This window comes from Neofelis nebulosa, chromosome X (assembly GCF_028018385.1).
Source record: "Neofelis nebulosa isolate mNeoNeb1 chromosome X, mNeoNeb1.pri, whole genome shotgun sequence".
Classification (NCBI taxonomy): domain Eukaryota; kingdom Metazoa; phylum Chordata; class Mammalia; order Carnivora; family Felidae; genus Neofelis; species Neofelis nebulosa.
The window spans coordinates 127422309-127449557 of NC_080800.1; the positions used below are offsets into that span (position 1 = coordinate 127422309).

General features: G+C 54.7%; 2 protein-coding genes and 1 pseudogene across 4 annotated transcripts; 2 read left to right on the plus strand and 1 right to left on the minus strand.

The window, feature by feature from the left end:
• Nucleotides 1-10992: 10992 nt before the first annotated feature.
• Nucleotides 10993-12355, plus strand: LOC131502290 (EKC/KEOPS complex subunit LAGE3-like). Of its 3 annotated transcripts, none has more exons than XM_058712983.1 (3): nucleotides 10993-11391; nucleotides 11682-11825; nucleotides 12023-12355. In XM_058712983.1, exons 1-3 carry the CDS (start codon nucleotides 11012-11014, stop codon nucleotides 12165-12167), a joined length of 669 nt encoding a protein of 222 aa, XP_058568966.1. In that variant the 5' UTR covers nucleotides 10993-11011; the 3' UTR covers nucleotides 12168-12355. The 3 variants fall into 3 exon arrangements, with proteins under 3 accessions (XP_058568966.1, XP_058568968.1, XP_058568967.1); XM_058712985.1 differs by having other exon boundaries at nucleotides 11682-11810; XM_058712984.1 differs by having other exon boundaries at nucleotides 11685-11825.
• Nucleotides 12356-20943: 8588 nt separating this feature from the next.
• LOC131502293 (cancer/testis antigen 1-like) lies at nucleotides 20944-22349 on the plus strand. The gene is made up of 3 exons (XM_058712989.1): nucleotides 20944-21326; nucleotides 21653-21781; nucleotides 22032-22349. Exons 1-3 carry the CDS (start codon nucleotides 21064-21066, stop codon nucleotides 22168-22170), a joined length of 531 nt encoding a protein of 176 aa, XP_058568972.1. The 5' UTR covers nucleotides 20944-21063; the 3' UTR covers nucleotides 22171-22349.
• Nucleotides 22350-23785: 1436 nt separating this feature from the next.
• Nucleotides 23786-24494, minus strand: LOC131502294 (cytochrome c oxidase subunit 4 isoform 1, mitochondrial-like; annotated as a pseudogene).
• Between the last annotated feature and the right edge of the window lie 2755 nt (nucleotides 24495-27249).

A 27249-nucleotide genomic window follows, 5' to 3' on the forward strand; every position in this document is an offset into this window, starting at 1 on the left:
TAAAACACATATTAGGATCCCTAGAACCCTAGGTTTAATATGTACACTTCTCTAGCGGAGATAAAGTGAACTTCCAGAAATTACTCAATCTGAAAGGAGTCACGAAAAGACAGGGAGGGGAACACAGAACACATGGGGCAAATAGAAAATAAATAGCAGGATGGTAGATTTAAACTCAACGATGTCCCTCGTTAAGTTTATTCTAAATGGTCTAAACGTGGCAACTAAAACACGGAGATTGCCAGCCTGGATAAAAAGGCAAAGCAAAACTATATGCTACGCATAAGAAATGCGCTCTACGAAGACACAGAGATGGTAAAAGTAAAAAGATGGGCAAAGATACACCATGCAAGTCTTCTAATAAGAAAGTTTGAGTAGCTATATTAAGAGCAGGCAGAACCGACTTCAGGACAAGGAATACGATGGGATGGAGGACGTTTGCTAACGATAGAGGGGCCACTTTGTGAAGAAGACATAAAATCAAAACCTAAATACACAGTAGGAAAGAAATAATGAAGCTAAGAGCAGATATGAATAAAACGTTAAATGGACAAACAATAGAGGAAAATCCATGAAGCTGAAAGCCTTTTTTCCCCTGTCTTTCTTTTCTGTTTTAATGTTTATTTTTGACACAGAGAGAGACAGGGCGCGAGTGGGGGAGGAGCAAAGAGAGAGGGGGGACACAGAATCCGCAACAGGCTCCAGGCTCCAGGCCCTGAGCCGGCAGCACAGAGTCCGATGCGGGGCTCGAACCGACGGACGGACTGTGAGATCATGACCTGAGCCGAAGTAAGACCCTTAACCGACTGAGCCACTCAGGCGCCCTCTCCCCCACTTTTTAAAGGTTTTATTCATTTTTGAGAGAGTGCATGTGGGGGAGGGGCACGGAGAGGGGGACAGAGGATCTGAAGTGAACTGTGCTGACAGCAGCGAGCCCCATGTGGGGCCTGAACTCACCAACTGCCAGATCGTGACCTGAGCCAAAGTCGGACGCTCAACCGACTGAGCCACCCAGGTGCCCCTGAAAGCTTCTTTAAAAAAAAATACCAGGGGCGCCTGGGTGGCTCAGTCGGTTGAGCGGCCGACTTCGGCTCAGGTCATGATCTCGCGGTCCGTGAGTTCGAGCCCCGCGTCGGGCTCTGTGCTGACAGCTCAGAGCCTGGAGCCTGTTTCACATTCTGTGTCTCCCTCTCTCTGACCCTCCCCCGTTCATGCTCTGTCTCTCTCTGTCTCAAAAATAAATACACGTTAAAAAAATGTTTTTTCTAAAAATACCAATAAAACTGATTTTGAAAAATAAAGTGTAACCAGGGAATATTAGGAACAATATTTGTGGGTAAGTTTCCCAATTTAGATGAAATGGACAAATTCCTTGAATGACACAAACTACCAAAACTGACTCAAGAAGAAATAGAAGACCCGAATATCCCTACATCTATGAAGGCAATGGAGCCGAAAACTCCAGGGCCCCGTGGCGTTACTAGTGGCCACCACCAAATACTTAAAGGAGAACTATCACCAATCCTACACAAATGCTTTCAGAAAGCAAAGGAGGAGAAACATTTCCCAAATCATCTTATGAGGCCAGCATTACACAACCCCAAAACCAGATGAAGACATTGCAAGAAAAGAAAACCACAGAGCAATATCCTTCATGAAGTCACACACACAAAAGAACTTGATTCGATATTAGCAAATTCAACCCAGCAACATACAAAGAGGATGATACCATCGTGGCCAAGTGGGGTTTATCCCAAGAATTGGTTTTCATTAAAAACAAAAAAGTCAATCAGTGTCATCTGTCATATTAAGAAAATAAAGGAGAAAAAACATGTGATCATTTCAATAGACGCAGAAAAAAAGCATCAGACAATATCCAACAACCACTCATGACAAGAACTCTCGGAAAACTAGGACTAGAGGGAAACGTTCTTAATCTGATAAAGGGAACCTACAAAAATCCTACAGCTAACATGATACTTAATGGTGAAAGATAGAATCACCGCCCCCACTCCCTCGCCTGCAAAGTTTGAGAAACAAGGTATGGACGTTCACCACTTCCATTCAACACTGTCCTGGAAATCCGAGGCGGTGCACTAGGCAAGAAAGAGGAATAAAGAAATGGGATTATCCTTATTCAGAGATGACATGTTTGTTTACGTAGAAAACCCTAAGTGATGTACAAAGAAAAGAAGAGTGACATTTTAAAAAATCACTACCATTTATAATAGCATCCCCAAACATGAAGTATTTGGGGACACATGTAATAACATATGTGCAAAACCTTTACGGTGAACACTAAAAACTGTTGATAAGTGAAAGAAAGCTTACAAAAATGGAGAAACGCATCCTATGCGTGGAGCGGAAGATCCTGTATTCTTTTTTCTTTTAGCGTTTATTTATTTATTTTGGAAGAGACAGAGAGAGCACGAGCAGGGGAGGGGCAGAGAGAGAGAGAGGGAGCGAGAGAGGGAGGGAGAGAGAGAGAGAGAGGGAATATCCCAAGCAGGCTCCGAGCCGTCAGTGCACACCCCGACTCTGGGCCCGGTCTCACAAACCGTGAGATCATGACCTGAGCCGAAATCAAGAGTCAGACGCTTAATCGACTGAGCCACCCAGGTGCCCCAAGGCCCTGTATTCTTAAGATGTACACTCCCACCACACCATTCTAGAAATTCATTGCAAACCCGGTAAAAATCGTGATACTGCAGAAATGGACAAGCTGATTCCAAAGTGTATATCCAAATGCAAAGAACCTGGAATAGGCAGCTCGAACTTGCAAAAGAGGAATAAAGTCGGAAGACATAAGGATGACTAAAAGAGGATACAGACAGAATGGAAAGTTCACATGTCACTGGCGGGACTGTAAATTGGCATGATCACATCGGAAAACAGTGCTTCCGTTTCTTATACAGTCACACTTACGCTTACCATGTGACCCAGAAACCCCACTTCTGCTATTTACACAAGGGAATTAAAAATATATGTGTGTGCAAAGACTTGTACGTGAATCTTCGTATCAACTTGATTAACAATAACCGCAGTTTGGAAACAAGCCAAACGTCCAATAGCGGGTGAGTGGTTAAGCCTAAATTACGGTACATGCACGCAATGGAATACCGGTCAGCAACAAAGAAGGATGGACATACTGTGTGATTCCCGGAAATTCCAGAAAAGGCAAAATCTAAGCTGAATTTGCTGTGTGGGGGCAGACTGTAGAGGAGGACATTGTCTGCACGGAGGCACAAGGGCGGCTGTGAGAGCGATGGGAATGTTCTGTATCTCGGCTTTGGTTGTGGACACCTTTGTCGTAACTCATGAAACCGTACCCTTAAATGTGTGCAACTTCCCATACGTGCATTTTGCCTCAAATAAGCTGAGCAAAAACAAAAAAAGAGAAGGGACAAACAAAAACTGAATAGCAAAATGGCAGACTGAAATCCGACCATATCGGTAATCGTATTAAATGTGAATTTGCCAAACAATCCAATTTAAAAGCAGACATCGTTAGAAGGGTGCTTTTTTTTTTTTTTTTTTTTTTTAAATTTTTTTTTTTTAACGTTTATTTATTTTTGAGACAGAGAGAGAGAGACAGAGCATGAACGGGGGAGGAGCAGAGAGAGAGGGAGACACAGAATCGGAAGCAGGCTCCAGGCTCTGGGCCATCAGCCCAGAGCCCGACGCGGGGCTCGAACTCACGGACTGCGAGATCGTGACCTGGCTGAAGTCGGACGCTTAACCGACTGCGCCACCCAGGCGCCCCAGAAGGGTGCTTTTTTTAAGTGACCACACTACACGCTGTCTACGTGAGCCACATTCAAGATACAAAGACACCAATAGGTTAGAAGTAAGAGGATGGAAAAGGACTTACGAATAAATAGTGAGCAAAGAAGCCTGATGTGGTTATAGCGATATTAGAGAAATCAGACTTCGAGGAAAACTGTGTTACCAAAGATGAAGGGATGCATTTCATACTAGTAACAGCAGCAATGAATCCATCTGGAAGAGAAAATGATCATAAATATGTTCGTGCCTAATGACACACCTTCAAAATACACGGGGCGCCTGGGTGACTCCGTCGGTAAGCGTCTGACTTCGGCTCAGGTCATGATGTCACCGTTGGTGAGTTCCAGCCCAGCGTCAGGCTCTCTGCCCGTCGGCACCGAGCCTGCTTTGGATCCTCTGTCCCCCTCTGTCTCTGCCCCTCCCCCGCTGGCTCTCTCTCTCTCTCTCCCCCTCTCTCAAAATAAATAAACTTAACACACACGCACACACACACACATGCACACACACGCACACACACACACGCACACACGCGCGCGCGCGATGCAAGAATTTTTAGGATTAATAGGTGAAAGGGACAAGTCCAAAATCACGGTTGGAGATTTTAACATCCTCCCTCAGCAAGCGAGAGAGAGAGAGACAACACAGTCCGTTAAAAGAAATAGAGCAGGGATTGGCAAACTACCGCCTCCTGGCCAAATCCAGCCCGGGGCCTCTTTTATGTGAAAAGTTTGTTGTCCCCCAACATAGAACATACGATCAGTGGTATCACCTACCTTGACCGATGTCTTTAGAACACAAAACAGGAGATCTGAATTCCACACGTGTGTCCACTACACATTCTTTTCAAGTACAAGTATGTTCGCCAAGATAAAGCATTTTCTGAGCCACGGACCAATTCTCAACACATTTCAACGTCGAGGACTGAAATTTAACCCGGTACGTCTCTGACCAGCCTTGCCTTGTTCTTGATTCTAGAGGGAAAGCTTTCAACCTCTCACTGTTGCGTATGATGTCAGCTGTGGGTTTTGTCATATGTGGGCTTTGTGGTATTGAGCTATACAACTTCTCTGCCCCCATTCGTGGAGGGTTTTTATCATGGAAATACGTTCTATTTTGTCAAATGCGTTTTCTGCACCTAGGGAGATGATCATATGGTTTTTATCTTTCATTCTAACAATGCGGTGCTTCGTTTATAGACGTGCATGTGTTGAAAGATCCTTGTTTTCCGGCTGCAGGTTCCTCCTGCCCGTGCCTGGAGATGAGAGCTGCCTGCCCCGTAGACAGTGACAAAGAACAGGGCAGACAGAGACAGTCCGACGCTCAGGCTGAGGCGCTCTTTGGTGACATTGCTCATTGAAATGCTTCCACCAGCCACAGGCCGCTCTAGACACTGGCCACCTTCTTGCTGTGACACCCGCCTCCAGGACAAGGCAGCTGTGCCTTTACTTTCCTCACTTGTCCTGAGGACCTATTCGGAGACGCTCAGGTACAGATTCATAACTATAGAGTCGCGGCGTTCTCCACAGCTCAGTCTCTCTCTGCTGGCAGTGCTAATTCTCCCTCAGGCAAGGCTCTGTTCCTCCTCTCTCCATTTTAGAGACTCACCTCGTGCACCGGGGCGTCGCCCATTCCCCTCCTCAGCCACTCGGGTGCCTTGTACGTGGCCCCACTGTTGTGCTAAATAAGAGAGTCTTGGAGGGGAAGGCAAAGGGTAATGTACTTCATGTCCCCTCCCTGCCTCAGGGAGACCTCTTCCCCTTTTTGTTTTCCTCAAGGACCCTTGTCAGGACTTTAGGGAAGCAAGCAGCAGCGTAATAAACTGGAAAAACACTTTGGGGAAGGATGATACAAGTGAAGTGAGAGCCAACCACAAGGAGCTCTGAGAATTGTGGGTTCGGAACCTCAGGGAATGAGGCCTCTGATGACACGGGAGTATAGAATGGGCAGTGGGGCCGACCTAGCCAGCTGTCCCAGCGCTCTTCTCCACAGATCTGAATCAAGGCCGATAAGCCACAAAGCCTTACTCCGCAGGTATTATACATGACTATGTACATGCAAGTATAAAACTAAAACAAAAATTCTAACATGTTGACAGTAGTTAATGTCCTGAATAACGGGACATAATTTTTTTCTCCCATCGCCTAACTTGTCTTCTTCAATTGCCTTCTAGTACTTGAGTATCTGAATGTCAGAATCTCTCCCCCTACCTGAGAACAAAGGCGAGAATAGGAGAAGGCGTAGATGCTAAAAATAAACCCAGACATAGAATAGTAGCAGTTACCATTTAATCACCAAAAAAAAAAAAAAAAAAAAAAAAAAAAAAAAAAAATGTGGATCTGAAGCACCCAAGGGCCAGTATAGGCAAAAGATGCGGTCTCGGTAAGAAAACGGCAGCTGCTGCAGGAATCACTGTCATGTGGGGGGGACACAGAGTTGGGTCCAGCCACCTTTTCACTGCTGCGGCTTTGTAAAAAAGGGGGGCATGATGATCTGCATGGTCCGTATCACTAGGGAAAGCTGGCCAAGACAGGAGGTGATGGACATTTGGAGCTGGCCAGGGTCATCGGCAGTGAAGCGGCTACAAGGTAGGAAAAAATAAGTCAAGTCAGAGGGCAGGTGGGGCACATTCCCCGCTCCGCCCCTTCACACAGCAACGATCCTAGAGCACCACACTCCTTCCTTCGACTCACTCCTTTCCTGTTTCCCTGGTCTCCATTACAGCTCCCCCGGAATTGACCTTGTCCCTGGTCACCTGCCACCACCCTCTCCCTGGACCGTTCTAGAACTAACACAGTCAGGATGCTGCCGTTCACATTGAGCTCCTCCCGGACTGGCTCCTGGAGCTCCTCGTTTGGAGTCAGGAACCTGTGGGCAATCTCTGCATCCATGGCCGATGGGAAAGGTATAGTGAGGGTGCTGGTGGAGACTGGGTTAAGGCACCATCCACAGTACTAATTTTGCCTGTGCCTCAGGCCTCCTCGTCAGTGAGGCCTGCCTTCCCCACCCCAGGCTGACCCTCAGGCTGTCCACAACCTCCCACCCTATACAGCCAGGCCACCCTGGATAGCATTGTCCCTACCGCTTCAGTCCCATCAGGCGGTCCACCGCACTCCGCATCCTCTGTCAGCACAGGCCAAACCCGAGCCGATACCCTCCAGGTGCCCGGAGCTCCCTCCTGCTCCCCTTGCAACTCCACTTCCCCAAGTCTCCCCCCACACCCCACCCCGCCGCGCGCCAAACCACCTCCAGCCCATCCCCCTGCCGTCCAGCCCGCTGGGACTCCTTGAATAGGATACAACTGGAGCAGTCGGTTACCAGGACCTCTAGTGCCAGGTGCGGCATCTCCACCAGGACCTGGTGTGTAGGATGCCCGCTCCATTTGGAGAGCGCCACCAGAGGCGGCACCTACCTCTCCCACAATGCTGGTTCTTTCCGGATTGCTCAGGCCTCCGGGGTTGCTGGGACGGCCAGGGTCACAGGCACCACCCGAACCACCAGGGACTCTGGGGCCACTGACACCACGAGGTCCACCTGGCACACACTGGCCACCACCTGCTGCGCCCACCACCACGCCCACGGCACCTGTGCCTTCGTCTGCTGCCCTCACGGGGCCTCCACCAGCCACCTGAGGCCCAACTTTGAATCCTCCCACCCTCTCAAGGCATCACTGAAGGACAAAGCGCTCTCTCACAATGCTTCACCCCTTTACTCCACAATGCAATTCCGGATGCCCAGAGCAACTGTCCACACGGACCACTGGTCATGCCTCCTGACCTGTGATTGGTTCCCACCAAGCAGTCCCTTCTGTAGCCAATCAGTTCTCACTTATGAAGCTCCACCCCTTAGAGTGCCACGACACCCTAGTGCGTCTGCCCAAATGGGCACCCGAGTGGACGCGTCTGCCTGAACCAGCCGTGCCACGAGCCTTCGACGGCCCGCCAGCTGCGTTAGCCAGGAAGCCTCTGCCTGACACTACTCCCCACACGGTGGTGCGGCTCATGGTCCCCAGTGTCCATGCCCAAACAGACTGCCATGGCCCAACTCCTAAAGCCTCTGAGCACGTGACTGAGCTGTGGAGAACGCCGCGACTCTATAGTTATGAATCTGTACCTGAGCGTCTCCGAATAGGTCCTCAGGACAAGTGAGGAAAGTAAAGGCACAGCTGCCTTGTCCTGGAGGCGGGTGTCACAGCAAGAAGGTGGCCAGTGTCTAGAGCGGCCTGTGGCTGGTGGAAGCATTTCAATGAGCAATGTCACCAAAGAGCGCCTCAGCCTGAGCGTCGGACTGTCTCTGTCTGCCCTGTTCTTTGTCACTGTCTACGGGGCAGGCAGCTCTCATCTCCAGGCACGGGCAGGAGGAACCTGCAGCCGGAAAACAAGGATCTTTCAACACATGCACGTCTATAAACCCCGCCCTCGGCCGCCTCTCCAGCAGCTGCTGCCTCTCCAGCAGCTGCTCCCTCACCAATCGTCGCCACGCGCTGTGACGTGTGACCCCACTGCACCCACGCAAACCAGTCCTACCTCAGCTCCACCCCCTCCCACACCCCTAGCCCCTCCCCAGACCTCGTGGGAGGCCGCCACACACCACGGCCTGTTGTCCAGAGGGCCCTGTCTCTTCCTTGGGCTCAGTGTCCCCAGCACGTGGGGCTCCACGACCTCGCAGCGGTTCGTGGAGGGAGATGGGCCACAGCCCAGACGGACACGGCCCCGCACCCCGTCCCCTTCCCCGGTACAGGTAGACACACCAAAGCGGCCTTTGGAGGGGGCGACTGAGCACAGGTGCGGATCAGATCGGCGGTCTGGGAAGGTCACGAAGGGGCTCCCGCCGGGGGGCAAGCCTGCCAGTAGGAGGCAAGGAGGGAAGGGATGGCGACTGGAGCTAAAGTAGTTAGTGGCCATGGAGAACAGGGATGCGGTCGCATAGGAAAAACCACGATGCAAAAGGGAAATCACTAAAATCCCAACTTAGGAAGCTACTGTATATGTGCACGGAAATCCGGCCAACGGTAGCCTGAAGTGTAAATACCTCGTATCTCTGTGTGGTGGCATTGAGGGTGGTCCCCACTTCTTTTTTGTGTATTTCTCCCCCAAAACGTTCACAGTGACTTTACATGACCTTCAGCGTTTTCAATTCTTTGACGTCCTTGTGTGCGTGATCTCTACGCCCCACGGGATGCCGGCACTCACGACCCAGCGAGTGCTTCCACAAGTCAGGCTTGAGAGAGTAGATGATGCCATCCAGGGCGCCGGGCAGCAGCACTCCCCGCACCAACAGCACGACGAGGACCACGCAGGGGAAGGTAGCCGTGAAGTAAACGATCTGGGGCGGGGGGGGGGGGGGACCTGCTCAGAAGGGGCCCTGCGGCCCCGCCTCCCGACTTAGGGGCCCCCAGCCTCAGCAGGGGGGCAGGCGGGCCACACTCCCCCCACTGTGGTACGGTCCGCTCCGAGGTCAAGCGGGAGGCCAGCCTGCAGCCCCCCCTTCTACTCCTCAGAGCCTGGGCTCCTCCCGAAGGAAGCGGGGTACTCAGCTGGCCATCGGCCGCCCCCGCAAGGACAGGTCAGCTGTAGAGGGAGGGCGGAGGCAGGACGTTCCCCGGGTGGGGAGCAGGACATCGGCCTGGAGGCAGGTCCCGTGCCTCCTCTGGTTCTCTGCACAGGGGCAGGGTCCTGGGCAGGGCGGAGTGGACTGGGCCGGCCAGAGACAGAGGCGACAGCGAGGTGACCGAGAAGACCTCTGCCTCCCTCCCACCCTCAGCAGAGCAGGACAGGTAGGCAAGGGAGGGCCACGGGCCGGGTCCCCCCAGGCTGGCCGCAAAGCAGAGAGTGAGGAAGTAGTGAGTGAGGAAGAGAGGGAAATTGGGGCGGGAATACCCGACACAGGCAAGTTCAGCTGGCTGTCGCCTGGGCCTGTCCCCTCAGAACGGAAAGCGGCTGGGCTGGAGTTTGGAGGTTGCGGAGGACTACCCAGGCACGCGTGGGAAATCCACCGGGCTGGGTTCAAGGACCTGCCCCCGCCTCATGGCCTGGCCCGGTCACCTCGCCCCTGGGCGGAGACACCCCTTCTCCCCACCGGACATGCTGTCCCCACCCCTGCCATCATCACCCACCCCGACCCGCCCGCCTCCAGCTGTACCTTTCCTCTTGACTTGACCTCCTTGCAGACACAGAAGTAGGCCAGCCCCCAGCAGGCCGGCAGACACAGGGTCACCTCCCAGCTGAGGGACCCTGGCAACTCCAGGCCCCCCCCCCCGCCCCCCGAGAGCCACAAGACTTTGTTCCTGGGGGAGGGACAGCCCATCAGGGCTGCCGCAGCAGAGGCCAAAGCGACGGGGGAGCTGTCGCCGGGGCGGTGCTCCCCCGTGCCGCTGCCCTCGGGGCCAGCTGGGCCCCCCTGGGCCCCCGGGCCCCCGGCCCAAGCCCGCAGCCATTGCGGTGTGGGAGGCGGGAGTCTGGGAGCCCCAGGCCGGAGGCCGGTCACGCCCTCGGCGGTGTACCCTCCCCCAGGCTGGCAGGCACTAGGGGACTGACGGTGCCCGGGACCGAGAAGTGGTGAGGGAGCGAGGCCCGTCCATTCCAGCTCCCCTAGGGGCCGCGCGCGGGGCGTGCTCCCTGAGGACAGGCAGGGCCTGGGAGTGGCCCCTGCTCAGCATCCTGCTTCGGCCCCCCACCCCCCCGCCCGCCCTCGTGGACGGGTCCCGGCACACGCAGACCCGAGGCGTACGGGGAGCCCACAGACAGGGACAGGCACGGTGCTGCCCAGAAGCGCCTGAGCGCGGCCCACGCCTCGATGCCCAGGACCCGGGTGGGCGGCGGTCAGTTGGCTGCTCGCACGTGCGCCCGGCTGGCGCCTGCGCAGACACACGCTTGGGGGGAGGGGCGGGCCGGGCGGGGAAACAGTCAGGTGCCAGTGGCCTCACCGGAATGCTCTCGGGGACGCAGGAGACCGACAGTGACGTCACGCGTCGAGGGGCGAAGCTTCCGGAACCAGCCTCCATCTCCTCCGGGTCAGCGTCCACCGGATCCAGGCTCTGGGCCAACACAGCGAGGCCGGCTCGGTGGGAACCAGCTCCGCGGGGTCTGTCTGCGCAGGCGCCCTGGCCATCCCCGACAGCCTTGCGCGCCGAGGGGCCGGGCTTCGCGAGGCCTGCCGGGGGTCTCAGCGGTCCGCCGACACTGGGCGCAGCGTAGCGGTGGGCTCTGAGGAGGCCGGTGCGGCGGCCATGAGGGCCCCGGACGACGAAGCGGCCTCTCCGGCCCCGGACGACGGCGCGGAGGAAGTGGCGGTCACGCAGGCCCCTGACGAGGACGGCGCGGACGGCGCGGCGGTCACGCGGGCTCCCGAGGGTGGCGCGGAGGACGCGGGGGCAGCCCCACAGGCCTCCGACGGAGGCACGGACGGCCACGACCCCCAGCTTAGCCCCCGAGGTCCCGGTTGCCAGGGCAACTGCAGCCGCCACGATGGCGAGGGTGGCCCTGGCAGCAAGGGAGCAGTGGTCGAGGGGGCCTGCGCCCCTCCCCTGGCCGAACGGGCCCCGAGGGCCCTGGCCCCTGGTGGAGACGCAACGCCGGCGGCAGTGACCTCCTCAAGACTGCTGGAGTTGTATCCTTTCCGTGGAGCCTCTGTCTGGGCAGGGGCCGTGGCGGGGTGGCTGGGGAGCAGGGCGGCAGCCCGGGGACGGGACGGACGGGGGCGGGGGTGGGCAGCCTGGCGGGACAGGGACAGCCGGTGGCCGCGGGCCCCCAGGGTGGGGGAAGCGGCTCAGGGTGGGCAGAGGTGGCGGGAGGGAGCGCGAGTGTCCCGGGGGGTAGAAGCGGGCCTCTGAGTGGTCGGGAGGCTTCAGGCCATGGGAACTCCGGGAGCCCGTTGTGCCTTAACCGGGTGCCTCCCAGCAGGCTCACTGTGTCTTTCCGGTCGCCCCTGGAGGCAGAGATGGCCCGCAGGTCCCTGACTACACACGTCCAACGCCACCGAGGGTTGGCTCAGAAGGAGCTCTGCGTGAGGGGCAGCGCCCTGGCCGTGTGCGTCCTCCAAGAGTATGCGCGGGACGGGTGGGCGGTGGCGGCGGGTGCCGTGGTCGCATCTCTGCCTTCCGGTGCCGTCGTGGAGGCCCCGACACACGCGTTAGGTGGGAGGCGGGGGGTGGGGGGTTGTGTGGGGGAAGGGGCTGGTGCCCTGCACCTCCACAGCAGCTCTCCCCTTTAACCGGATTTCCCTCTTCCCTCACTTTTAGGAGATGGACTACTGAAAACCCCATCTTCTTCCGAGTTTCCGTCAACTCCTTCCTGGACCGGCTTCCCCTGGTGATAGGAAACATTCGCGCCTTGGGGTCCCGGCCTCCGCGACGCCTAGGCCCGGGAAAGGGGGCCGAGGCCTAACCTGGCAGCCCTCACTGGGCAAGGCACAGGGCGTTGACACTTGGCGTCCTCGCCACTTTATTATCGGGGGTCTAACGTCCTGCAGGTCTGGGCCTCGGTGGCTCTTGGCCCACTTCAGTTCCTTCCCTGCGCCTGGAGGGACGGGCGCTTACGTGTTTGTTACTGCACAACATGAAACTGAGCGACTCTTTTGTGTCCGAGTTTCTTCTCAGTTCCTGCGCCTCCACATTTTCTTACCTGTGTTCTGGTGTTGGAAGGGAGGTTCTGGGAATCGTAGTCCAGCAGCCCAAGCTTATCCAAGACGACTCAGGGAGAGGAAAATCGGGTCCTGTATTCAGCGGTAAAGACTGCTGACGTTTTGGAATACGTTCTTAGTTGTATTTACCCATTAAATGGATAACAACGTATAATGTATGCATTTTCCAGTTTAGCGTTAACTTTTCTCCGGATCCTTTTTTGTTTTGTTTTGTTTTTGTTTTTCCCCGTTGAACGTACTAGCTTTCCCACTCCCTAAGAACCCTTCAAAAACTGTTATCCAGGAGACACACAAATGTATTATTACATAATGTTGAGCAGTCCGGTCGTTCTCAGCTTTGCCCCTGTTATGGGTCGTGTGAGTCAATGGGATTCTTGAACAGAAGTCTTTGCGCGAACAGTTACTTCCTTCAGATCGTTTCCAAGAGGTAGAATTCCCGCGTTCTATAGCTTCTCGGCACACGAGTGCTCTCCAGAAAAGGCGCCCCGCCGCCACAAGTCTGGTCTCCCCGCACCACCAACCAGTAGGGTGGCTTCCTACCGAAGTAGAAGACTCCTTTTGTACCAGGGAAATAAGCACGGAAACACTAGAGTAGGAGTTTTGGGGCTTACTGGCCTTGTTTCCCATGAGCAAGGGAGTGGTGCCACAAGTGGCTACGGGTTTGGGGGCGGGGTGGGGGGTGGTTAGCTCCCTCTGAATAGCTTGTGTCTTGGAACCTCGCTAAACAGGAGTGCTAGCCTCACGAGGGTTCCCTCGGAGTTTCTACATGCATGGTCATGATCTCTGTAAGCAAACACGGTTTTGGTTCCTTCCTTTCCGGCCTTTCCGGGGCTACGGGGGCGGGGGGAAGGAACAGGCTGACACTGGACAGATGGGAAGCAAGAGCAGGAAGGCACATCGCAGAGAACCAAATCCTGGATCCAGCCATGCCTGAAGACAGAACTACCCGCCCCCCGCCCCCGCCACGATCGTTCAGTTACACACATCCAGAAACTCTCCCTTTGCTTAAGCCAACATGAATCCTTTTTTTCTTCTTTCTTTCTTTCTTTCTTTCTTTCTTTCTCTTTTTCTTTGAATGCTTTTATTTAGTTTTGAGAGCAAGACAGAGACAGCGTGAGCGGGGAAGGGGCAGAGAGACAGAGAGGGAGACACAGAATCTGAGGCAGACTGCAGGCTCTGAGCTGTCAGCACAGAGCTCGACGCAGGGCTCAAACCCACGAACTGTGAGATCGTGACCTGAGCCGAAGTCAGACCTTCAACCGACTGAGCCACCCAGGCACCCCCGTCGTGAATACTTTTTATTGCTTTTCTTTTTGTCTTTCTTCACTTGCAATAGAAAAGTCTTGTCCTTTGGGGCGCCTGGGTGGCTCAGTCGGTTAAGCGTCCGACTTCGGCTCAGGTCACGATCTCGCGGTCCGTGAGTTCGAGCCCCGCGTCGGGCTCTGTGCTGACTGCTCAGAGCCTGGAGCCCGTTTCAGATTCTGTGTCTCCCTCTCTCTCTGCCCCTCCCCCGTTCATGCTCTGTCTCTCTCTGTCTCAAAAATAAATAAATGTTAAAAAAAAATTTTTTTTTTAAAAAAAGAAAAGTCTTGTCCTTTATTGAATTGAGGAACCGTAGGTTTTCTTGTCACTTCACCTGAGAACGTGGCTCTCCTTTCTTTTAACAGAGAAACTGGGCTCTTTAAGTTCACAAAGGCATTGGCTCCTAGCTGGTAGGCCTTCAAGCCGTATGGTGGTAGAGTCTTCTGTGGGTAAGAGTCCAGAGAGGGAGGGGAGGGGCTGCAAGGGGCAGCTGGAGGAAAGGGACAAAGAGAAGGGGCACTGGGACCCACCCTTTCCGGATAGGGCTCCCAAGACTGGCCCGGAATTGTGGGGCCAGATCGTCAAGAGACCGGAACTTAGTGTGAGCCTCCCTCCCTCTCCCAGCAAAGCCCAGAGTTAGGCCACCGCCCTGGCCCCACAGACGGACTGCTGAAGGTGCCGGGCGGCCTTAACACGTCAGTCAGGTCACAAAACAAGTCGATTCCAACGCGTCCCCGGGCTCCCCTCCCAGAGACTAAGCCAGGGCCCTGCCCCGAGGCCCGCCGAGTCAGATGTGTTCCGGCCCGCATCTTCCACGGCCTCCTTCCCTCCCCTCTCCACCTTGCTCACTCGGATCCAGCCACACTGGCCTCCTCCCTTCTCTGAAACACACCAGGCCCAGGCCTGCCTCGGGACCCCTGCACTGCCTCTTCCCTGCCTGGAACTCTCTTCCCCCGGGGTTCCATCTGGCCCACTCAAATAGCATTCCTGGCCGCTCTCCTTAAGGTTGCGTCCCACGCTCTCCCCACCTGCATTACTTTCACAGGTGTCGGGGGGTAAGAAGCAGGTGGGCCCGTCAGCATGGAGGTGCACCTGCGGCAGCAAAGGGTCGTGGGACACGAAGGAAGGAGTTTGGGTGCCGTCGATGACCCTAGGGAGTCTTGAACGGAGCGGGACGGGATGCAACTTACGTCTTATCAGGTTCCCAGTGCCTGCTGCGCTGGGAAGGGGACGAGGGCAGGCAGGACAGAAGTGGGGAGACTGGCACGCAGGCGAGAGACCCCCAGGCTGCGGCCAGTGGAGGTGGGGAGAAGGGAACGGGTTCCGATTGGATCTTGACGGGAGAGCCACCGGGGTTTGCTGACACGGATCGGATCGGACGTGGCCCTGGACCTCCTCAGATGCGCGGGACCCCTGCAACGGGTCACCCTTCCTCCCACCAAGGGAGCCCAGCTCCTCCAGAGTCCAACAGCCTCCCCACCTGCTTCCCTGCTCGCCGACCACCCACCTGCCACACACTGCCACCGTTTTCCCGACGTTTAATTCAGAAACAAGGTTCCAGGAACAACGACAAAGAAGCTCATGCCAAAACAGAGGGGACAGCTGGGTTTCCGGGACCACGCGCCGGGGCCAGATTCCTCGGAGGGGGAAGAGGGAACAGAGGGGTAAGGCACTGCCGCCTCGGCCACTCGGGGCGGGCGCGGGACAGGGCAGCGGGGGTGAGGGGTCCGGGCCGAGCGGGCACCACGCTGAGGAAGCTGGGCGCTCGGGCCTGGAGAAGGAGACTTCCAGAGCCCCCAGGCCCACGTGGGGCCCTGGCACGAACCCGCTCATAGCTCCCCAGGTGCTGGGGACAGGGCGCCCGAGAAAGGTACGGTCCGACCCCCGAGAAGTCCGGAGGGGATGCCGGGACCCAGCCGCGGGGAGACCCCTGGGCGCAGCCACAGTCTGGGGATGGCTTCGCCGCATCACCCTGGGCGGCCCCCTCCTCGCCATCAAGTGCTGCTGGTGTCGGGGGCCCCTGCTCGGACCCGGCGGGGCCGGCCACGGCCAGGGGCAGGTGCCAGAGGCGAGGCTGAGGCTGACCGTGCCACCAAGGAGCCAGGACGACCCAAGGACAGAAGGGGCGTGAGGTTGTCCACATCCCAGAGAAGGGGCACGTGGTGACAGACGGACACGGTGAGGTGCAGATAAATTAAATCAATAGGTGGTTGGGGGTATAAACAGGAAGAGGGGGCAGGGGCTGGCACGACCCGGGGGCACGAGGGTAGGAGGGCGGGGATATTGCTGCTGCCAGGGTCAGGACCCTTGGTCCTGTCACCACCGCCCCCACGCAGGGCCCAAAGAAAGGCACTAATGAGGGGGCCCGGGTGTGCGCAGGGCACGAGAGACCGGTGACCACCCCATCCCGGCCCCCGTGCCACCCGATCCAGGGCTCGGCCCCGAGGTCACCTCAGGCCTGGGACGCCCCCTCCTCACCGGTTCCGCCACCCTTAGCTGTTGCCGCACACGAGGCTGATGGTCTGTTCCAGGTTTTGCCGCAACTTAGGCTTCCGACAGGAGGCGTCTCGGTCCAGAGCGGTGAGGACCTGGGGGAGGAGGGCCCCCCCGGAGCCGGGCTGGCGAGGAGGGGCCGCTCCCTCCCTTGCCAAGCCGTCCTCCCCTGCCTGAGCTCTTCTGTCCCTCCTGCGTCCACGCGCCCCGCTCTCTGCGGGTCCCCGGCACGTGGGAAGGGCTGCAGCCCCCCACCTCTGCACACGCTGCGACTTGGCCACCCCGAAGCCACCGCCTTCTCTGCTCGGCGGCCACAGTGCGGCCCTTCCCGGGAGTGGTTTGGACCCGCTGTCCCCAAACGCCCCGTCCCCTCCTGGCCCACACCCCACACCCCATCTCCCCAACCCCTCCTGAACCCCAACCCCGCACCTCATCTCCCCGACCCCTACTGACCCGGAATCTGCACCCAACCTCCAGGTCCCCTCCTGACCCCCACCCCGCACCTAATTCCCCAACCTCTCCTGATCCGGAATCTGGACCCAACCTCCAGGTCCCCTCCTGTACCCCACCCCGCACCCAATGTCGCCATCCCCTCCGGACCCCCATCTGCACCCCGCACCCGATCACCTTGTCCCATCCTGACCCCCACCCGCCACCCGAATTTCCCGGCCCCTCCTGACCCACTCTGCATCCAATCTCCACGTCCCCTCCTGACCCCCACCCCGAACCCCAAATCCCCATCCACTCCCGATCCGGAATCTGCACCCAACCTCCAGATCCCACCTGACCCCCACCCTGCACCCAATCTCGCCATCCCCTCCTGACTCCCACTGACACCCCGCACCCGATCACCTGGTCCCTTCCTTTCCCCCACCCGACACCCGAATTTCCCGGTCTGTCCTGACCCCACCCCGCACCCAAGCCCCATCCCCTCCTGAACCCCAACCCCACACCTGATCTCCCTATCTGCTACTGACTTGGAATCTGCACCCAACCTCTGCGTCCCCTCCTGACCCCCACTCCTGCCAAGCACCCGATCACTTCGTTCTCTCTTGTCCCCCACCGCCACCCTGCACCTGACTTCCCCGTCCCCTCCTGACTCTTACCCTGAACCCGATCTCCCTCTCACCCCCCGACCCCCACGCCACACCCGACCTCCCCATCCAATCCTGATCCCCACCCCTACCTGGCACCCGATCTCCATGACTCCTCCTCACACCCACCCCTCCACCCACCTTGCTGGACACTCGTGACTCCCACTCCACACCTGATATTCCTGTGTCCTCCTGACCCCCACCCTACCCCCCATCCAACCTCCTCCATCCTCTTGACCCCCACTGCCCACTCAACCTCCCCGCCCCACCTGTCCCCCACCCCACACCAAAACTCGTCATCCCCTCCTGACCCCAACCGCCACCCCGCACCCGATCACCTCGTCCCCTCCTGACCCCGATCCCATACCGCACCCGATGTCCCCATCCTTTCCTGACACCCACCCCGCACCAGACCTCCTTGTCTTCTCCTGACTCCCACCCAACCGAAACCCGAATTTCCCGGCCCCTCCTGACACCACCCCGCACCCAACCTCCCATCCCCTCCTGACCCCCACCCTGCACCCCAATTCCCCATTGACTCCTGACCCAGAATCTGCATCCATCCTCCACTTCCCCTCCTGACCCCTGCTCCTACCAAGCACCCGATCACTTTGTCCCCTCGTGTCCCCACTGCCAACCCGCACCCGACTTCCCCATCCCCTCCTGACACCCACCCCGCACCAGACCTCCTTGCCCTCCCTTGAGCCTTTTGATCCCTTCCTCTATACTAAAACGAGGTAGGTCCAGCATTTCTAACCTGTTCATGGTGAGCCGCCTTTAGGTCCATGTTGCAGCCAAACAAACAAACAAACAAACAAACCTTTAGAGACCTTTCTAATTCCTGGAGATGCAATATTAAATGAAGGATGTCTGCTTAGCGAGCCCACATCAATAAATTTGGCCCGATCCAACTTTATGTCCCTTCCACCATTGTCCCACACCCTCAGTATCTATTCCCACACGTGTTCCCCAGATTTCTGTCTGTATAAATTAGAAAAGTCAAGTCATTCTTTTGGAGTGGAACATACCTCCTCATGTGTCACCCTTTGTAACTTGCCTGTAGGGGCCTGCTGGGACTTGAGTCTACTTATAGGTCTAGAAGCAAAAAGGGGTGGTGGGGGTAGGTCCTGAAGAGAATCAGCATTATCTTGCATGGCAACTGCCTCGGGGAGGCCATTATGGTTTCCTTGGGCAATGTGTGGTTAGTCCCCTCAGAGGCGGGTGGAGAGGCCTATACCACTGTCAGCTAGGAGGCTGCTGCCACTGGGGGTAAATAGGCCACTTCTTCTGGGGATGGGGAGGCCATTTCCACTGGTAAAGAAGACTCATCAGAATTTAGGGGCCCAGTGGGGCACCTGGGTGGCTCAGTTGGTTAAGCGTCCGACTTCGGCTCAGGTCATGATCTCGCAGTCCGTGGGTTTGAGCCCCTCATCAGGCTCCGTGCTGACAGCTCAGAGCCTGGAGCCTGCTCCGGATTCTGTCTCCCTCTCTCTCTGCCCCTCCCCCGCTCACACTCTGTCATTCTCTCCCAAAAATAAATAAATAAATAAATAAACAAACAACCAAACAAACAAACCATCAAACATTAAAAAAAAAAAAAAGAATTTAGGGGCTCAATGCCCCCAGCTTCAGCAGTGTCTTCATGTAGTCTCCATCTCAACTTAGAGGATCCCATTGTTTCCCAATCAATGGCCTCAGTTTCACAGCAGGCACGCTTCAAGTCTGGGAGTTCAACTTGCATTATAGTTCAGTTAGTTGCACTTAGGTTCTGCATTTGAATTTTCAGCAGTTTTGGCTCTGTGGCTACAGAACGTTAGGATTTCTTAAAGGGCACACATAGAAGCCCCTAGGCCAGTGATGTGGTGTTTGAGCTGGGAATTCAAATCTCTGAGCTCATCCTTCCATTTAACCACGTTCCCAAACCACATTAGGAGCTACCAACCAATGTCATTATATTTGTTAGTTTTCCAAAGAGGTTCAAAAGTATCATAGAAGAGTCACCCAGCTCCTTGTTTCTTATAAGTAGTTGATTAGGAGTAGCCAGTGCATGTATTTTGCATATCTCTATCAGCTTATGTCACAGGCTACCAGTGTTCTCTTTGCTACCAGAAACAGTCATGAGCATCTTTAAATCTAATCAGATTGGAGCCAATTCCAGAAACCTCGGAACCAATTCCGAGAACCCATCCTTAAAATTCTGTTCCTCTAGAACCACTCCTGGTACCAAATCTGTATTAGTCAGGGTTTTCCAGAGAAGCCAAGCCAACAGATAATTCATTCATTCAGATTAGATGATAGATAGATAGATAGATAGATAGATGATAGATAGATAGATAGATAGATAGGATAGATGAGAATGGAAGCTGAGTGGTCCCATGACCTGCTGCGGGCAAGCTGAGCGGGAGACCCGGCAAAGCTGATGGTGTAATTCAGCCTGAGTCTGAAGGTCTGAGAACCAAGGGAGCTGGTAGCAGTGTAAATGCCAGTCCCAGGGGGCAGGACAAGGTGAGATGTGATGTCACAGCTCAACAGTGAGGCAGAGGAAAGGCCTGGGGAAGAGACCAAATTCCTCCTTCATTCCTCCACTTTTTGTTTCATTCGGGCTCTCAGTGGATTGGACGATGCCTGCTCAACATTGGGGGTCTACTTTACTGAGTCCACAGAGTCAAACGCTCATCCCATCCGGAAGTACCCTTGCAGACACACCCAGAAATAACGTTCTGTCAGGGTACCCTATGCCCAGGCAAGCTGATACATAGAATTAGCCATCGAACCCAGTGAATGAGCTGCTTTTAGGAGCGTGACCTCAGCATGCATATAGTCACCACTCTTTGACACAGGTGACTGCCCAGTGGGACTGTGTACTGCACAGAGTATCTGCCTTTCTCTGTATAGAATGGGGGCCAAAACCATAAGTGACAAAGAAACCATCTATAACCGACTATGTCAAAATGTAAACGTTTTGTTCTGCAAACAGTACCAATCAAGAAAGTGAGAAGACAACCCATAAAATGGGCGAATGTATTTTAAAATCACGTTTGATAAGGGACTTCTATCCAGAACATATCAATAGCTCTTGCAACCGAGGAATGCCGTTATTCTTAGAAACGGGAAAGTTTGAGATTGGCAGACACTTTGTAAAACGATCCAACTTCCCTCAGCTTGCCACCCTCCACCCGCCATGTATCGATGGGGCAATTTAGACGCACCGAGGGACCGCAGGGATACCGGCAGATTCTTTCCCTCAGTGCACACTTCTCCAAGTCCTAACCATGGTGGCCAGTGTCCCCACAAAGCTAAGGCAGCCACGTCTTGACCGCATTACCCGTGCCACATTTGCCCCTTTTTCTGTCCCCCTTTGTTTGGCGTCACTCCACCTTCCGCCAACCCCACGCTCCTGCTCTAACCCTCCGTCCAGAATAGGAGGGGCCTGTTTGCCCAGGCGCGCGAGGGAGACTGAGTTGCGTCGCGTACTAGGGGCGGGGCTTCGTCAGGGAGCCCTGGCTCTCCAGCGCTGCCGACGACGACGACGGCGGGGTCTCCCTGGCGGCCCGTGGGCAGTCGGGCCAGCTTGGCGGGAACCAATCCCATGCCAGAAACCTCACCAGAGGTCTGTCTGCGCAGGCGCCCTGGGTATCCCCAGCAGCCTTGCGCACGGAGGGGCGGAGCTTCGTGAAGCAGTCCCAGCGCCTCAGCGGTCGGCGGGGCGCGCGGTTTAGCGGCGGCCTCTGAGCGGGCGGGTGTGGGGGCCATGCAGGCCCCGGGCGACGGCGCGGACGGCGCGGACGGCGCGGACGGCGCGCAGATCCTGGACGACGGCGCCGGTGGTGCGACGGGTAGTGCTGGCTCGTCCAGTGGCCCCGGAAATCCCGGAGGCCGGGACGGCACCGCGAGGTCGGGCACCGTGGCTGGGGAAGCTCCCCAGGTCGAGGGGGCATGGCCCGGCCCAAGGCAGGGGGAAGAGGCTTCGGCCTCGGCCTCCGGGGAAGCCTCAGAAAAGCAAGTGTTGGAATTGTATCCTTTCCAAGGAGCTCCCGAGGTCGGGGGGCAGTGGGGAATGGCCGGGAGGGGAGGCAGGTGGGGGCCCCGGTGGATGGGCGGGAGAGGTGTCGGGGACTTGCGGGGGCACAGAAGGGAGGTGGGGGTGGGGGTGGGGGTGGGGGGGCCGAGGGAGGCTGGAGGAGGCAGCTGGGGGTGCCGTGATGCACGTTTCCCGAAGGGGCGGCCGAGGTGGTCTTGGGTGGCCCTAAGGGCGGTCCGGGGGAAGGCGGGCCTCCGATGGGCAAGGAAGCCTCCTCCATGAGGTCCACCCAGATATGCCTTAACCGAATGTCCACCAGTGCCCTCACGGTGCCTTTCCTGTGTTACGTGGATGCGGAGCTGACCTACCAGTACCTGACCTCGAGTGCCGAATGCTACCACGAAGCGGTTCACACGGAGCTCACGGTGATTGGCAGTGACTTGTTTATGTAAGTTCTAGAAGGGGCTGGCGGGAGGCAGTGGGGAGCTGAGGTAACCTCTGCCCGACGGCCACTTCGGTTGGAGACGTGCAGACACCAAGGGCTTGGTCTAAGGAGGCACATGGGGCCCCGGGTCTGTGGCAGCCTCAGGGGTTGCTCTAAGGGAGACACGGAGGAGTAACCTTGAGGGGGGAGATTGGAGTGAGGAGGGCCAGGAGTTCTCAAATCTAAAGTGATTTCCTTTTCCCCTTACTTTTAGCCGACTAACTGCTGAAGACCCTGTCCTCCTGCAGATTTCCACCGCCTCCTTGCTCAACCAGCTTTCCATGGTGGTGCAGACCATGCAGCACTTGGTGCCCGCGATTTTTTCTAGGCCTCGGCCTGGAAAAGGGGGCTGAGTCCATGACAGTATCCAGTGGAAGGCCATGTGCCCTTCCCCAGGGGCATGACCTTTGCAGTAGTTGCCGCTTTATTTCTGGGGCTTAGTTATTTGCCTGTACTGGCCCGTGGGTGCTCTGTGCCCACTTGTTTTGATTGCTGCTTAAAGAATACAGATAATAAAACTGAGTTAATGTTCCGTATCTGAGTTTCTTTTCAGCACCCAGATTTTCTTCCACGTGTCCTCAGGTTGGAGGGGAGGTTCTGGTTCTAGTACTCTAGTACAAGGCAATCGAATACAATTGACGAAATGAAAGGAAATTAAGATTGCTTGGGTCCTGTCATTCAACATTGACAACTGTCAGGATTTCAGAATACTCTCGTAGCTTTAGGGTTGTAGGAATACGTTAAATGTGTAACAGTCGTAGCAAGGAGTAAGCTTCTTCAAGTTTAGCCTCAGTTTTTTTTTTTTCCCTGAAACATTTTTGGGCTTTCCCTCTGTCTAAAACTTCTTCAAAAATATCTTATTGCATGGATACGTACAAGATGTATTATGATGCATTTGTTCAACACTTCAGTTTTTCGCAAGTTTTTTCCTATTACACATAATGTTTTGGTGGGATTCTTGCATATAAGTCTCTGCGTGAATGGCTGTTTTCTTAAGATGGATTCCAAGAGGCAGATCTATCATACAGAATGGCTCTCCAGAAAATGTGCCAGAATTCTGGCACCAGCAGAATGGTGGTTTCCCCGCATCCCTGTCGTGGCTGGATCTGTTTTCTGCCACAAGAAGAAACTCAGTTTGGGTGCAGCCACTCTGGAAAACAGTGTGGAGGTTCCTCAGAAAATTAAAAATAGACCTACCCTATGACCCAGCGGTAGCACTGCTAGGAATTTACCCAAGGGATACGGGAATACTGATGCATAGGGGCCGTTGTACCCCAATGTTTATAGCAGCACTCTCAACAATAGCCAAAGTATGGAAAGAGCCTAAATGTCCATCAACTGATGAATGGATAAAGAAATTGTGGTTTGTGTACACAATGGAGTACTACGTGGCTCCATTGAGAAAGAATGAAAACTGGCCTTTTGTAGCAACGTGGATGGAACTGGAGAGTGTGATGCTAAGTGAAATAAGCCATACAGAGAAAGACAGATACCATATGGTTTCACTCTTATGTGGATCCTGAGAAACGTAACAGAAACCCATGGGGGAGGGGAAGGAAAAAAAAAAAGAGGTTAGGGTGGGAGGGAGCCAAAGCATAAGAGACTCTTCAAAACTGAGAACAAACTGAGGGTTGATGGGGGTGGGAGGGAGAGGAGGGTAGGTGATGGGTATTGAAGAGGGCATCTTTTGGGATGAGCACTGGGTGTTGCATGGAAACCAATTAGACAATAAATTTCATATATTAAAAAAAAACCTCAATTTGCATGAGCAAAGAACTTAGAAACACTAGAATAAGAACGTTGTGCTTTCCTGGCCTTGTTTCAAATCAGAGAAGACAAGTGCTGGGACAATTGGTCGGTCGGGGTGAGTGAGGCAGAGAGAGGCAGTGTAGCATAGTTTGGGGAAATATTTTTTGTCACGTAAACTGCTCACCTGTTAGCATCGGTGCTGCGACACAACAGTTCCCAGCAAGTACACCGAGCTGCGTGGAGGTTGCAGGACAAGGCGAGGCTCAGATGGCCGAGTGGCGGGCTACTGTTTCTTCCACGCGTTTTTGTCGTAGTCCCGCTTGACTGAGAAGCCCTGGATCGGGCTGGCCTTCCAAGTCGAGCATCCTCTCGGTCTGCTTGGCCACCCACTCCTCTTCAGAGGTTGCGGGATGGGGCCGTACACGCAGTGCTTCTCCCAGATCAGAACGAGAGCAGCGGCTGATGGAGAGCATGGTGGTGCCTACAACCGTCTTCTGCTTGTTTGTGCTCCTGTTCGTTTCAGCCAAGCTCTCGTTGAACTGGATGTGGCGCGATTCAGCTTTTTCGTCAGTGGAGAGGATGCTGCAGGAAGGCCTCTTCTCTTTCACGGCCTTCTGGCTGGCGGACGTTGTCGATGTGGGCCACGGCAGGCAGGGGATAGTCACGCCATTCGACATAACTCGAGAGAGCGTAGTTTTCACTCTTCATGACGCTTCCACGTGCTCCAACACTGAGGTGGAAATTCCTCACTTGCCAATTAGGCGAACCACTCTGGTAGCCAGAATTCTGCCACTAGTGCCTGCTGTGCTTGTGGTGACCACCCTGGGAAAATAGAATGAAATCAAAATCTTCTGTGTGCAGGCGCTACGCTACGCTCCCGACCCACATCGTCATGTGTAATTCTCAGGACAGCCTGGTGAGCTGGGTACTGTCGTCTCTACACCGGTTCTAGGTGAAGAATGGAGGCCGACAGAGGCCGGGTCTGTTTGATTCAAGCACCTACTGTCTTAGCCACCCTATCCCTCCAACCTCAGCACAGTTGAGTGGAGCCACCAGGAGACTGGGAGAGTGTTTTTCCTTCTTCCGGCTCCAGGGAACATCCATGTGACTAATGAAAAACGCAGAAATGGGCAAATGCAGGCAAAGTAGGTAAGAATTGAGGAGAACACGGGGCGCCTGGGTGACTCAGTCTGTTAAGCGGCTGACTTTGGCTCAGGTCACGATCTCACAGTTAGTGAGTTCCAGCACCTTGTCGGGCTCTGTGCTGACAGCTCAGAGGCTGGAGCCTGCTTCAGATTCTATGTCTCCCTCTGCCTCTCTGCCCCTCCCCTGCTCACGCTCTGTCTCTCTGTCTCTCTGTCTCTCTCTCTCAAAAATAAATAAACATTTTTAAAAAATTAGAAAGAATTGAGGAGAACATAAGGTTGATAAGAATCCCAATCCTGGCTTTGCAGTGGCTTCTCTATACTCCCAGGTCCTTTTGTACCTTGAAATCTTCATTTGGCCCTCTTTGAAATGGAGGGCACAATGGGGGTACCTGTTTCCCTCTTCCCCCTGCCCTCTTCCCTCGACTATGAAGAGGGCTCTTCTCAGGCATTTTTCCTAGCTGAGAAAAAAAATAGAACCAAATCATCTGCCAACCCAGAAAAAGTCTCCACAATTGTGGAAGCAAAACAGTTTTCTCATTGAGTAGGCATTGCACCAGAATGTGATGCGCATCACAGGCAATCTGCTAAGAGATTCCAAAGACAGGGAGCTTTCACCCTTTTGTATAGGTAAGCGGGTAGAGCTCATCACGTGTTCTCAACATCCACCACAAGTAGACCTCAAGTAAGAGGACGTGACGCCACCAGGCCCCGCACATAGTTCATCCTCAATTTCCCTGGGAACTGGGGTGGCCGTGTGTATTAGGTCGTGGCTGTTTCAGACGGCGCGTTTGTGTTCCCTCCCCCACATTAATATGCTGAAGCCCTAGACCCCAGTGTGGCTGTATTCGGAGATGGGACCTTTGAGGAAGTAAGTTTAAATGAGGTCACAAGAATGGGGCTCTGGTCCAATAAGACTGGTGTCCTTATAAGAGAGACACCAGAGAGCACCCCCCTCTTCCTCTCCCTCCCTCCCCGCCCCTACTCCCCCGCTCTCTCCTCACCTGCACTGAGGAGAGGCCGTGTGAGGACAGAGGAGAAGGTGGACCTCTACAAGCAAGGAAGCAAATTCTCACCAGAAGCTGAATTTGCTGGCACCTTGATCATGGACTTCTAGCATCCAGAACTGTGAGAAAATAAATTTCTGTTGTGTAAGCCACCCAGTGTGAGGTACTTTGCTATAGCAGCTTGAGCAGACTAATACAATTAATCGGCTTTATCCAAGGAAAAAATAAGCTTTTTCATATCTTTATGACAGGAGCTAGTTTTGCAGCTTGGAGCAAGGTGCCTACTGAAGTTAGGCTTCTACCCTCCCACAGCAACTGAAGATCAGGACACAATCTTGCTTGATGTTTACGTTCCAAAGAGATGTTTCCCAGGTCCTTGAAGAACACATTCCTGGGTTATAAAGATGGCAAGGGGCTCTTTTAGCCTTTTTTTCCTTAAATTTATTTATTTATTTATTTATTTATTTATTCATTCATTCATTCAGAGAAGGAGTGGGGGAGGGGCAGAGAAAAAGGGAGACAGAGGATCTGAAGCGTGCTTTGTGCTGACAGCAACAGAGCCCGATGCAGGGCTCAAAGTCATGAGCCATGAGATCATGACCTGAGCTGAAGTCGGATACTCAAGCACTGAGCCACCCAGGCGCCTCTACCCTTTAAAAATACTACCTATTTTCAAAGAAACAAAGAAAGAACTTACAAGTCGTGTAAAGTAAATGCTTTAAGGAAGGGGAGGGGACCATCTCTTCCCATATTTTCAACAGGGAGAATGAAGCCTTTTACTTTATTCTTTTTTAATAAGCTCTATGCCCAATGTGGGGCTCTAACTCATGACCCCGAGATCAAAAGTCACATGTTCTATGGACTGAGCCAGCCAGGTGCCCCTAAGCCTCTTATTTTTTTTTTATTTTTTATTTTTTAATATATGAAATTTACTGTCAAATTGGTTTCCATACAACACCCAGTGCTCATCCCAAAAGGTGCCCTCCTCAAAACCCATCACCCACCCTGCCTTCCCTCCCACCCCCCATCAACCCTCAGTTTGTTCTCAGTTTTTAACAGTCTCTTATGCTTTGGCTCTCTCCCACTCTAACCTCTTTTTTTTTTTTTTCCCTTCCCCTCCCCCATGGGTTTCTGTTACGTTTCTCAGGATCCACATAAGAGTGAAACCATATGATATCTGTCTTTCTCTGTATGGCTTATTTCACTTAGCATCACACTCTCCAGTTCCATCCACGTTGCTACAAAAGGCCATATTTCATGTTTTCTCATTGCCACGTAGTATTCCATTGTGTATACAAACCACTGACACTCCCACTGACACCCCGCACCTGATCACCCGGTCCCTTCCTTTCCCCCACCCGACACCCGAATTTCCCGGCCCTTCCTGACCCACCCTGCATCCAACCTCCACGTCCCCTCCTGACCCCCACCCCGCACCCCAAATCCCCATCCACTCCCGATCCGGAATCTGCGCCCAGCCTCCGGGTCCCACCTGACCCCCACTCTGCACCCAACCTCCCATCCCCTCCTG

Bases quoted from the DNA above. Each gene is read 5' to 3' on its own strand.
- LOC131502290 (XM_058712983.1), top strand. From the start codon at position 11,012: ATGAGGGCCCCGGACGACGAAGCGGCCTCTCCGGCCCCGGACGACGGC. The intron at 11,392-11,681 runs GTATCCTTTCCG...GGTGCCTCCCAG, and splicing joins TCCTCAAGACTGCTGGAGTT to CAGGCTCACTGTGTCTTTCC. The intron at 11,826-12,022 runs GTATGCGCGGGA...CCTCACTTTTAG, and splicing joins GCCGTGTGCGTCCTCCAAGA to GAGATGGACTACTGAAAACC.
- LOC131502293 (XM_058712989.1), top strand. From the start codon at position 21,064: ATGCAGGCCCCGGGCGACGGCGCGGACGGCGCGGACGGCGCGGACGGC. The intron at 21,327-21,652 runs GTATCCTTTCCA...AATGTCCACCAG, and splicing joins GAAAAGCAAGTGTTGGAATT to TGCCCTCACGGTGCCTTTCC. The intron at 21,782-22,031 runs GTAAGTTCTAGA...CCTTACTTTTAG, and splicing joins ATTGGCAGTGACTTGTTTAT to CCGACTAACTGCTGAAGACC.